This window comes from Branchiostoma belcheri, unplaced genomic scaffold (genome assembly GCF_001625305.1).
Source record: "Branchiostoma belcheri isolate BF01 breed outbred unplaced genomic scaffold, Haploidv18h27 scaffold195, whole genome shotgun sequence".
In the NCBI taxonomy this organism is placed as follows: domain Eukaryota; kingdom Metazoa; phylum Chordata; class Leptocardii; order Amphioxiformes; family Branchiostomatidae; genus Branchiostoma; species Branchiostoma belcheri.
In genome coordinates this window covers 231506-244172 of record NW_017803435.1, presented here as the reverse complement: position 1 = coordinate 244172, position 12667 = coordinate 231506, and the positions used below count along the sequence as shown (strand labels likewise).

Sequence of the window (12667 nt, the reverse complement as noted above, 5' to 3'; positions counted from 1 at the left end):
AAAATATTTCGGGCATCGCGCGCCCTTCCCCGTTGTTTAGACTGTATGCAAATCCCGCGTCACGTGTCGGCATTTCGCATCTCTGATTGGTTGTTGCGTCTTAAGATGACTGAGCCGACGCGCGTTTAAACAGTTTTTCTTTGTTCGATTTATCACACTTCACAGAGAATTGTCGCCAATGGCTACTTCTTTTTGTTGCAATATATCATACTTCACGGAGAATTGTCAACTATGGCTTCTTGTTAAGTTTATGAAAGAATTTTTCATCAACATTTTGTCTACTCTACTAGTATTATCACTTTTCTGCGAATCAATATGTTTCTGATGAAACAGAGCACTCTAAGATGATATTTAAAACCTTGTAATGCATACTAGCATCATCAAGGGTATTATGTTTTCCACAGGTTGTCCCTCTGGCTACACTGCCTTCGGGGGTGCATGCTTCAAGGCGTACAACCAAGACAAATCCTACAGTCAGGCCAGACAGGTGTGTGCAGCGGACGGCGGGCTCCTCGCCATGCCGAAGGACAGAGACGTGGACAACTTCGTGAGAGAGCTGAAGGACGCCGTGAATAAAATCTCACTTTTCTGGTTTGGCCTAAATGACCAGAACAATGAGGGTGAGTGGGTGTGGGAAGACGGGACTCAACACGACATAACTACTGACTGGGACCGCTGGCAGCTGGGGGAACCCAACGGTAACGAGGGAGAAAACTGTGCGAACTACTATGGTTCAGGCTGGAACGACGCAGCGTGCTCCTCAACTTACAAGTTTATCTGCCAGGTGAATGAAGGTATGCCAAATAGCATTTTATACAATTAATATCAATAACAAATTAATAAGTATGTTTTTAACTTAACGTAATGGATTCAGTATAATGATAAAGGAAAAATTACTGTGTGGCAAGGTGATATTGTGTTCATGTTTTTTTTTTTTTACTTTGGATTCAAAAGTTTATGTTGATGTTAATCTTTCTTAAATGTGAATGAAAGACCAAACTTTATTTCCAACACTAGAATGAATTAGGATTTTCCCAAATTTTTGGCTGACTCCATCAACCTAGTTCACGGAATTCAACCTCTGTGCATGTTACGTCTGTGCGCATTAATGTAGACCGGCTTCTATTATACTCCTCTTGCAAAGAAATCCGGTTCAGAATCAAAGATTTTGATCCCTTAGAATTAAAAGTTACTAAGTGTCCCGGAGATTCAATATGATAAATGTTGATAAAACCTCTGAGTTAAGAGAGCTAGGACGTTGGTGTTTTAGGAATCTAGTTTTCAGAGCACGTTGTTTTCTGTTTCAGTTGACAAGGTAAAAAAAGTTATGCTTGACAGACTTACAGTCAATCACCCTCTCACAACGCACAACTTAAAATCCCAACCGGATGTACTGGATGTGTCTTGACTTGACTTTGTTTACGATGGCAATTTTCTGCAAACAAGTTAATGGATCAGCGATGGGGTCCCCAGTGCCCCAATTGTACTTTATCTATAACATCTTGAACAATTCAAGTGATTAGATAGCGATTAACAGTGCCCCTACCCACCCTTATAGGGGTACAGATACGTGGACGATAGGCACACCTTCTTTAAGAAGGTGTACAATGGTAAGTTCAACATTTTAACAGTCTAGATGCTGACATAAAGATCACCTTCGAATCTAAACAAGTCCCTCCCTCCTGAACACAATAACAGTCACACAGGAAGATGGTTCACTTTAGATAAACATATACAAGAGGCAAAACTCACAAAGTCCACTACTCAAATGTCACCTCGAATCATCCCTTAGGCCATGAGATCGGTGTTGGAAAAATATTCCATCTCAAGATAAAGCGAATAAAAAGGAACCACGTTATTCGGGCATTAAAAACAGCGTGGTAACGTCGATTGGGTAACACCCAAAACTTTATCTACAGATAATACCACAAAGAATCAGTCCTCTTCTACAAACCAAAGAAAGGAGTAATAGTATTACCATATTCCAAGGGGCCCTTCGGAGAATCTCTAACAAGTACGGTTTCAAGACCTGCTTCATACCCACTCACACACTTGGGAATATCCTGGTGCCATCAAAAGACAAAACTTCAAAGGAAACTAGATCGTACAGTACACTACCAAAAATGTAGAGTCTTTTTGCCCGATAGATACCAAACTTGTGATCTTAATGTGGTTCAAATCATGTTTGCATCACAGTAACATATGCACAAATAACACAAATGCATAAATGTTTCGAGGCCAACTTTGCAGGAAATACCCCAAAACCAGATATGCGGCACTCTGAGGACACCGAGGTGTCAATTAGCAGCGGTTAAGCTTGCGGCGTTGGCAGGTAAAGCCACTGTTGACAGCTCCCTGCCTGTAAGTTGTTATTTTAACCTACATTTGTAGTGGCGTTACATAAAACGAGAAGGAGCCAACCTTGGCCTGCATTTAAAATGTTCACACAAAATGTCCCACTGTACTAACCCACAACCTACTAGAGACTCCAAACTTTAAAGCCTTAATCTAAACCCCTTGACCTACACACAATTAAAAAAAAAACAAGAACATTGCTTTTCCACAACTTAAAATACTGACAAACTAACCAACAATCATCAAAAGCCCACTAAAGCAACGTACGGACCTCCCACGACGCCCATTTTCAAAATTGACCTTGCTATCATCAACGGTAACTTGCTCCCAAAAAATCGTGAACATCCATTTGCAGATTTTCGAATTATCCTGTTAACAACAAAAACGACCAACACAAAAGGTCAAATTCAATGACATGGGGACTCGTCCCCGCGCCAACTTTCATGTCGGATAGCGTCCGAATGGCTCGCGATAGAACCACAAAGCTTACAATATACAAATTTAAACTGTTTTCCATCAAAACTAGAATTTCTGGGTACAGCTTGAAATTTTAGCAGCTACGGCCGGAAATTCCGTGTACGGCCAGCATCTTTAGCAGTCAAGGCACAAATTCCCAGGTACGAGTTTGATAGGCGTCCAAAAAACATATCTTTATCATAAAATAAACTTTTTTTCCAACTCCAAGATATTAACCGTAATTCAGTGAGTCCACATGATTCATGACTCAAAAATTCCTCTTATTTCCTTATTGATTTGGGGAACAGTTATTTATTTATATTATATCATAACGCTATGATTTTCTTTAAACCACTACCAAGTGACTTTCAAGCCGTACCTGTTACAATGCTGGCCGTACCAAAAATTCATGCCCCGTATACGTACTTTTCCGTCGTGCAATGGCGGGCATCGCTCGGCCCCTGTGTGTATTCAGTGGAAGGTCGTAACTAAATACCCTGTTCAGCAACAATAGACACTTTTATATTACATATAGCACTACCAAAAATTATTTTTCTTGTTTTTTCTTGTACAAAGAAGGGTATCTTGTAGCAAGAAAATTATTCTTTAAACAAGAAATTAAAGAATTTCCGTAGCAAGAATACGATTCTGTCCACAAGAAACGATTTCTTGAACTAAGAGATTACTGTTCTTGAAGCAAGATAACTATTCTGCACACAAGAAAAGATTTCTTGAACTAAGAGCTAACTGTTCCTGTAGCAAAAAAAATTTAAAATTCTTAAGATTGTTGGTGAGTATGGTACTAGAAATATTTTTCTTAAGAAAAAAAAAGAATAAAATTATTCGTGTAAGAATCAACATACAAAACTTTAAAGAATGTTTCTTGAATTTTCTTGAATATCCCCCTTACAAGAAAATATTTCTTAACATAGGAAAATAAGAAAAATAAGGAAAAACATTTTGGTAGTGAGATGACCTTGCATATATGCCAGATCACACATGTATATGCCTTTGCCGAGTGGCGTACGCGTTGTCAGATAGTAGAATCAATTTAAAACCCTTAATGACAATTTTTTAAAACTGTTCACATGTAAAGCAATCAGCTGCTCTTTCGGACATTTCCGCTGTGGACACGGACTTGCCTGTATCCTGTCATGGAAGCGTTGTGACGGGATCGCGGACTGCACGGACGGGAGTGATGAGGAGGGATGTGGTAAGTCTCTTTCATCAGGTCATGTAGTGGTCATATTTACTTGCAGTTGATCGTCTATCAGTATTCCTTGTAAAAATTGTAGCCATCCAACTACTAAATAAAATAACGACACGGTAGGTGGTAATTTCTAATGAAAAGTAGAAGTGTAGGGTAGTTATCACTTGGCCATGGGAGATGAATGAACATTAACAAGACTATGATTTGTTGAAGGAAACTTAGTCTTTTACGAACTATCTCTATTATTCAACAACTCTGCATTCAGGATTAAAGGATTTAAACCTGTCTATGGTAAATGACTTAACACAGATGGATGAGTGGCCACTGCAGATATGGCTATTGACGTTTGGGTCCATAGCAAAATATAATCAAAGAACCACCAAAAAGGGTGTCCAGATGATAATTGTGCAGATGTGTTCAATGGTTTGACCGTTTGACCGATTGCTGTAGTTATATTTAATTCAGACTGCCTGCCGTCTTGCCATTATTGCAAGCACTGGAAATAAAATGATTGAGCACTGGTAGGTCCCCTCAGCTCTGTTGGAGCACTGCTAGGTCCCCTCAGCCTACCGGGAGCCTGAATTTCCAGTGATTATATTCACAAAGCAGCCTAGCGGTCGTCAATCAGGCAAGAGACACAGCCAAACAACTCCTTGATAGGAGACAATAAGTGAAACACAACAAAAATTTATAAAGCAAAATCAAGTACTAGTGGATGAAGTTGATCCATTTCGGGGACCTAGAAGTGCTCTAAGTTAGATAGAGCACGGTTAGTGGGTGAAGCAGTTCCATATCCACGTATTCAGCCTAAAACCGTGCTCTTATCTATTACTTTGGAAAATTCGCATTCCTTATGAAACTTTACAAACCATGTAGCATTAGCTGCATATGCTTGTACATCTACAACTGCATCAAGAAGTGAGAAGTTGAACATGTATATCGTAGACCACATTAGTATATATAGTTTAAGTGTTATTTCTGTATTCTTTTCCCTGTTATTTCATAACATGTACTAAGCTTGTAAGATCTTAAACGTTTAATAAAGGCATTTTATTTATTCATTAATGTTTTTAACCATCAGTGTGCCTGGCAATCCCTGGGTATTTTGACGTCAACAGCCGACTTTCAATGCTGCCAAATCAGCTAGGCCAGACGACCTTTGAGGAGATACAGAATTCCTCTGTCGTGGAGCTGCTCAACAGTTCGTATATCTTCCCCGGAAAATACCATCCCGAGATTAAGACATTCATATCGACCGTCATTTTCCCACAATGCAATGTCTCGGAAGAGAACAAGACTATCTGCTATTCAATTCAGAATGCAGCCAACATGACCTCATACGAATGCATGTAAGTGGAAAAAAAACGCCATCACGGTGATTTTGAGTTACAATTTCAGTTAATATTTTGGAACATGGCATGTTATCAAAGACACGTGATGTCACTCAATAATTCGAAAATTGTAACGAATACGGTCACCTGAATCGAATGATAAGATTCAACTAGAAAGGAAGACATTTGCTCTGGAGTAATTTGATTATATTTCAGTCCATATTCTTCCTCGTTCCAAAATGAACTGTTTCGTTTTCACCTTTTCATAATGTGGTGCTCTTCGAAAGGAAATGTTTTATGTAGTCCCCACAGTGCTTTTTGGTAAGATCGAAATTTCTATGATTTTCTACATAAGGTGTTTTCGGACACCCCATAAAGTACAGACGACTGGAGGGTCTGTGTCGATGATAGATCAACCTGGTGGGACCTGTTGCCCGCGGATTATTGATTGATAAAGTACTTAAACCTTAATATAATGCTTTTTACTAAACGTGTTCTCGATATCCGCAAACAGTGCTTTTAAAAAAAGCCCCGCCATAAGTACAATTTCTCACTTTTAGTAGGACCCATGCTACTCTGTGTCTAATTCTCACAACCGTGAGAAGCACAAAGAAAACAATGCATTTCATTTCAGATTCATCAGTGACCTAAATAACTCATTAACCAATCAGCTAGATCAACGCATCTTACCATGCTTAAAAAAGCTGCAAGCCGATTATTTGTTGCTCTTCACTCCTTTCTAGTTAGTCACACCCCACTGTGCAGTATATTTTGGGCCTAAAGTAGTCCAAAATCATACAATTTTAAAGGGATGTATATCGAAAGTTACAAAGAGTATATATATATATAAAGCACACCCGTACCAAATTAAAGCTAAGATCTTGCAGGTGTAATACCGGGTCTACAGGGCTACATATAGCGGCAAGAAGCAGAAATCCAATCAGAAGCTCTGAGACACCGAAACGTCAGTTAGATGAGAAACTCTCGTTGAGTAAAAAGAAAACTCCTTTATTCTTCATACCAAACTTCATACGTCATGCATATTAAACCAATCCGCCATCTCCGATGGTTATCTTGAATTTTGGAAAATACTCTTTTTTTTCAAGATAAACCTTAAAACAAACAATGGAAATGGACTAAACAGGTTTAAATTGACCTTTTAGGCCACACCAATTTAATTTCTTGGTTAACGGATTTTTTCAGAAAAATAATGGGGCGGGCGGGCGAAAAAAAAATAAAAACAGGCATAGGCATCTATTATGGCCCAAAATGTTACGAAAGGAGCCATGAAGTCAACATACCAGGCTGGTTCAAAATTTAAACAATGAATTTTGAACATTTAATGATACCATTGTATTGAAAGATGGAATAACTGTAACAACTAAGGATAAAAAGGACTGTTTTTAACTGTTCAGGGCAAAATATGAGCATTTTGCAGTTGATTCTGGATTTTTATTTTTATTTGCAAAACAGAAAAAAATGAAGCGGCGAATCCGTTAACCAAGAAATTAAATTGGTGTGGCCTTATGTAAAAATAAATCGAAGTAGTGATGAAATGTAAATTAAGGGAAAATAGCTGCGATATACCTGATCTATTTGTCACTGATACGAAAATGTTTTTTTTTTCATATTTTTTTAGGAACAGTCACCAAGTCTAGTGGTCTAGCGCAAGCCTTTCAGACGTTAACCTAGTGCATTAAAGTTGGGCCCGGTACTTTTAACCCCCCCCCCTGCATAGATAGGGTCAAGAAACATATTAAGAAACATGTTGTTTAGTTAAAAAAAAACACAATCTTCTAAAGGGGATACTTTCTAATGAATCTGCGTATGTTTCTTAGGGGAACCCAGCTGGTACCATGCCGCTCATGGTGTGAAGAAGTTCTCAACATGGCTGATGGCTGGATAAAGGACCTGCTGCCACGATGCAGCTTGTTTCCTTCATCTCATCACAATTGTTGGAATCCGAAATTAGCCAAGAAGGGAAGCGAAGGTAAAAAAGGGAAAATGTTCTTTTCGATAGAAATGGTCTTCTAGTCTTGTTCATAAGTAACTCGGATTTTAACTTGTCTTTGATCTGTATATTAATTTTATGATCAGAAGATTATCATAACGTAAATTGACATATAAGCAATCGCATCAGAACTGAGACGCTTCAAGCGCAAAACCAACAAGGCTGAGGCAATAAAAATCATTGCCAAGGCGACGACTGAATGATATATATTATTTCATGTGGTGGAGCTAGCAATCTACATTACAATTATCAGAAAAACATATTTCCCTATGTTATAAAGACATGCACGTAGTGAAATTTACAGGCTGGGTGGAGGAGGTGTGGGGCAATATACCAAATACACGTATAGGAGGAATTAGCCGTTCTTCCCCAGCAATATAGATTTTATGATGACATACTTACTTACTTTGGTCGAGTTCCCGCTAGAACCAAACTTAAAACCATCCTCCACTTCACAAGAGACTGGATTTTATGTCTGGTCTGAAGTTGTTACTCCTTTGACTTTTTTTACCTTTGTGGGTTCCAAAAGGACGGATAATTTCTTCTCTCTCTGTGACCTGTTTGAATATGGTCTTTGGCCAAAGACAGCTGTGCTCTCTGTCCATGGTGTGGGGAGAAGACTGATGACCAGTAATTAATCATGCCAAGCATCTGGATGGGTGGCACGTGGGCACCCCGTGTAAGTTACCTGCTTGATCCAAAAACCACATGGCCGAAGGTTTCCTCCAAACCAATTCCCTGGGGAATGCATTCGTGCAATTTTTTAAATTCTTTCAAAGCGATCGTAGTACTTACACAAATGCCTCCGCCCCAAAGGCGTCGCCAAAAATAAGTACATGGTGTAGTAGATTAAGTACTTTCATGGTCTTGTAAGACTGACGAAATAGGCTACTCTATAATTTGACAAATGCATTTTTGTCTTCGTTTGTCTTTCTCAGTCTGTTACCATGGCAACGGCATAAACTACCGCGGCACATGGAGTAAAACTACATCCGGGGCAGATTGTGTGGATTGGTCAGTTGCCCAAGCTGATTACTACAAGACAGAATTCCCCTGGGCAAACCTGGATAACAACTACTGTCGCAACCCTGCGAGTCTAGATCGGCCTTTTTGTTTGACTGAAGATGGTAGCCAGGAGGAATGTGACGTTATACCGTGTAGTAAGTTGTCCTGAAAGTAAATAGTTATTTCTTGCTTTCTCAATCCATTCGACAGTTGCTTGGTTTAATTTTTGTGATAGCTAAGTCAGTATACTATTTTTTCCCACTGCGTGTTATATCTAACTTTACACCAGATGCTGAAGGCTGTTGGGACAGAGGTCCTCCAAACTACGGCAAGAAAAGCCCCAGCAAGAGGTTCTACTACGTAGGAGAAAAGGTCACGTACACGTGCAACGAAGGATACACACTGAAGTCCGGTTACACTAGTGAAGTGAGGTGTATTAAAGGAGGAAATTGGCAATATGAAAAGCCCAGTTGTTCAGGTGATTCTTAAAACATCAATATTTGCAACATGAGCATCATACACAGCTTCTAACTGTTTTACTGTGGGTAATATTCCTGAGCGATGTTGATATTTTCGAGACAAGTAAACACAAAGAGCAAAAAGATTACCTAGACTTGCCGGTTTCTTTCGAAATGAACGCTAAAATCTCACATAATACAATGAGAACCGGTACATTATTATAAGAAAACAGTTATTATCACATAATAAAAATAACTAAATCCAAACAAAATGTCATGAGTAATCTAAACGTTACTAATTAGCCTTATTAGTTATCCTAGAATTTACCAGTTTAGGCTTATTGATTATCTTGATCATAACTTTTACGCACAAAAATGTATTTTCCTGCAGTGAATCATAGGCAAAGGCTGCACAATGATCTACTGAAGATTCCCAGTGCAGGTCTGTCACCTGAGAATGTTATCATCTACTTCATTGGATCTGTGGAACAGCTTGTCGACTTGGTAAGTACTTTTTATCTGTAACAGATTACGTACCCTAGCTATGATTTATGATTATTATTTATGTTCCACTATAAAATTACGTTGAGAGTAGCATTGTAACTTTTATTTTCAGGATGAAAAGAAGGAGCAACTTGTTGCGTCTGTGGTCATCCGTTTTGTAAGTTGGCATTACTATTGATATCTTAAGTAAACCTGTAAAACTGCCGTAACGTCATAGCCTTTTCCATATCATTTGTCATTTTTGCGCAATGTTTTTTTTATTAGTCTTTTTTTTTGGTCAGGCATGGCAGGACAGCCGACTGAGTTGGGATCCGAAATACTACGATAACGTCACCACGCTCAGCGTTCCCGGCAACATAATTTGGACACCAACATTGACTCTAAAAAGAAAGTACGTTGTACCTTCTTCACTTATTAACCAACTTCAAAGTAATTAATGTATCAATCGGATTTCCTTCATCGGAAAGATTATTAAACAACATTTCCTAATATGAACCAAGATTCTCAATGCTAGACAACATGCACTCTCATCCATTGTGTAGCAGAATAAGACAAATGTCTTAAGTTGCTGTTTACTTTGCAGTGCCGATCCGGTCTACAAAGGCCTAGAAAACGACGTACCGGTCCGAGTGAGCAGCAATGGTCTGATAGAATGGAGGGTAGAAACTCTGACTACAACCGTGTGCGATGCAGACCCCTTCTTCTTTCCTGCAGACACCATGGAATGCAACATCTGTTTTTCTGCCGCCACAGCAATCGCGCAAACTATCCGTAAGGCTATTTTTCGCAATAATTTGTAGCTTACGTCCATATCAGGTCGAATCCGCTCTTTAAAACCTGTATTCACACGGCGGTCGGTTGTTAAATTAACATTATTCTCTAAAATATAGCGGCTCTACGATAAGTGGCTGTTGAGTTACAGGGGGCGGGCCTCAAAAGCATCTATAACATATTTTGATGAGGTGATTTCTGTTCGGATGTACCCAAGTGATAACTGGAAACCCAAGTTAACTCTTGGGTTGACGCGGAAAACTGCAAATCAAACACCTAACTACCTCAAACATTACTTGGGTTTTAAATCCGGTTGGGCCAAATTTGAGCACTGTGGCAATATTTTGTAAAAGGAAGATACAATAAGTACAAGTTTTGCATTGGTAAACAAAAAAGCAAGACATTTAAAAAAACAAGGAGATCGTTCGTTGTAGCTAAACGTAATCTTTGAGCACATTTCTTACGTACTGCTGCTATGCTGACCACTGTTTGAATAAAGAATAAATAAAAAAAAATGATCCATTTAAGAGCAATTTTGCCACCGCAGTAACCATGTGTTGAAATTGCGCCGTCTTTAACAGCGATTCAAAATGATTTACATCTGGCTCATGTTGTTCTGTTGGCAATTGATTAAGTTATAATTTTTTTTAATAATCTATGTTGAACATAGAATGCCGAGGGGGAAGTCTTGCAGCCGACATGGGAAACGGTCCGTGCAATTCTTACTCTACTGAAACAACGGAGGGTGAATGGTACCGAAAGGATAAAATCTTTGCGAAAGGAAACGAGGAAGCGTGCCTTGCTGTTCATCTGTCGAGGATCCCGCTGTTCCACATCGCCACTACTGTAGGACCCTGCGTCATCCTGGTGGTACTGATGAACATCACATTCATCATGCCCTTAGACAGGGGCGACCGAATCGCGTTTGGAGTGACCATTCTACTATCCATGGTCGTGTCTCTCGTTTTTGTGACAGATGTACTTCCTGTCAAGGGTGCACTGCCACTTTTCGGTGAGAAATTTAGATATTGGTTTTAAAAAAACATCTGTTCATAATTATGGCGTTCTTTTGATATATAACTCATTCAGCAATTTGATAATTGTTTACAATTTCTAATGTTACAGCTACGTTGATCATCCTTTGGATGGGACTGATGGGATTATTCCTGTTCTTCACTCTGGCCATCATCGTCATTTACGACCGGGAGGGCAGCCTGTCTCCGGCGACGAAGATTATTTTTCTTCGCTACGTTTCAAAGTACCAACTTTTCGTTGCAACAGTTTGGTTTCATATATTTCTGTTTGAACTCTAAAATTTAAATTCTCTAATACGTTAGGTATCCTGCATCATTGATAAATGTATTGTTCTACAATCGTTCTTAATAATTTTATTGCTTTATACAATGAGTTCATTACCAGCATTGGGTCAAATTTCTCTGTTGGTAAGTTGTGGCTCAGTATATCTTATCTAAGATAAGCTTATCTTAAATTAAACCAGGTACATTGCTAATAATTCATCACAATAAATTTATTGATATGAACAGCAGTAAAATTCTAAATGAGAAAAAAAGGTATTTATCTCAAAAGAGTGTAACTCATCAAAAGCTGAGATTTGGCGGAAAATTTTGGTGCGTTAAGTTCTTTGGTTGAACAGTTCATCAAACAGATAATTTATCATGTTGCAATTTACCAACTCAGATGAATTTCCGTACTAACAGTTCAATGCTAATTGACGTCATTTTATTCATGCCGATTATCATTGCTTTTTATCAAGGATTCTGCTGTTGGGTGATCTAACAGAGGAGAATCGTGCTGCCGATGGAGAGGCCGGCATAGAGCTGACCAACTACGCATTTCAAACCGATGACATGGCGGCGGTCGACGAGGGAAGACCCGGTATTGACACAGAGAGAACCGGGCAGACATCAACGCTTCCTACAGGGCCGGAGACCGCCGGTTCGCCTGGCTTTTCAGAGCTGATATCTTGTGTGAAGGAGTTGACGAAAGCAGTTAATAACCAAACCGAGAAGCTGACTGAGGCCATGAAGAACGAGCAGGAGGTGTCCGACTTCACCCTGCTGGGTAAGGTCCTGGATAGGCTCTGCCTTGTCATCTACATCATCAGCATTGTGGCAATCGTTCCTTTCACCATGTATTTGAGCAAGTAACGGCCTGGCATAAACGTGTTCAAAGGCAGTTGCTGTGTAACCAAACCAAAACATAACAACACACTGTACCGTTAATGAAGGTTACACATCGAGGTAAACAATGTTTAAAGACAAATAAAACTGTACTACTTGAAAATTGACAGACATAACTTGTCTTACGATAGGAACTACTTTATATCATATACATAGCAGTGATATGAGTCTTTGTCATGTTATTTTTCAGTTTCTTTACATGTCGACTTGTTCTCTCAGTTCATATAGTTACGCTAAAGGAGTGACGGATAACACTCAAAGTTTGCAAACCATCCAGTAATAGTTTGATTTGTCTTTGAACACACTGTATTGTTTTTTCAGGATATTGATCCTATATAGGTAATTTAGTTCCTAATGTGGCGTCA

At 39.1% G+C, this 12667-nt stretch overlaps 1 protein-coding gene across 1 annotated transcript; it reads left to right on the top strand.

Moving 5' to 3' along the window:
• Positions 1 to 391: 391 nt before the first annotated feature.
• On the top strand, positions 392 to 12269 carry LOC109468207. The gene is made up of 13 exons (XM_019766462.1): positions 392 to 794; positions 3908 to 4024; positions 5103 to 5370; positions 7191 to 7342; positions 8302 to 8523; positions 8658 to 8846; positions 9218 to 9330; positions 9443 to 9487; positions 9612 to 9721; positions 9914 to 10101; positions 10772 to 11113; positions 11227 to 11359; positions 11876 to 12269. The coding sequence occupies exons 1-13, from the start codon at positions 392 to 394 to the stop codon at positions 12267 to 12269; spliced, it is 2676 nt and encodes an 891-aa protein (XP_019622021.1).
• The last annotated feature ends 398 nt before the right edge of the window (positions 12270 to 12667 follow it).

What these genes read in the sequence shown, in the direction of transcription:
- LOC109468207 (XM_019766462.1), top strand. Translation starts at nt 392, where the DNA reads ATGTTTTCCACAGGTTGTCCCTCTGGCTACACTGCCTTCGGGGGTGCA. An exon ending in GAGTGATGAGGAGGGATGTG is followed by an intron (nt 4,025 to 5,102) that starts GTAAGTCTCTTT and finishes TTTAACCATCAG; the next exon opens with TGTGCCTGGCAATCCCTGGG. An exon ending in CGTCTGTGGTCATCCGTTTT is followed by an intron (nt 9,488 to 9,611) that starts GTAAGTTGGCAT and finishes TTTTTTGGTCAG; the next exon opens with GCATGGCAGGACAGCCGACT.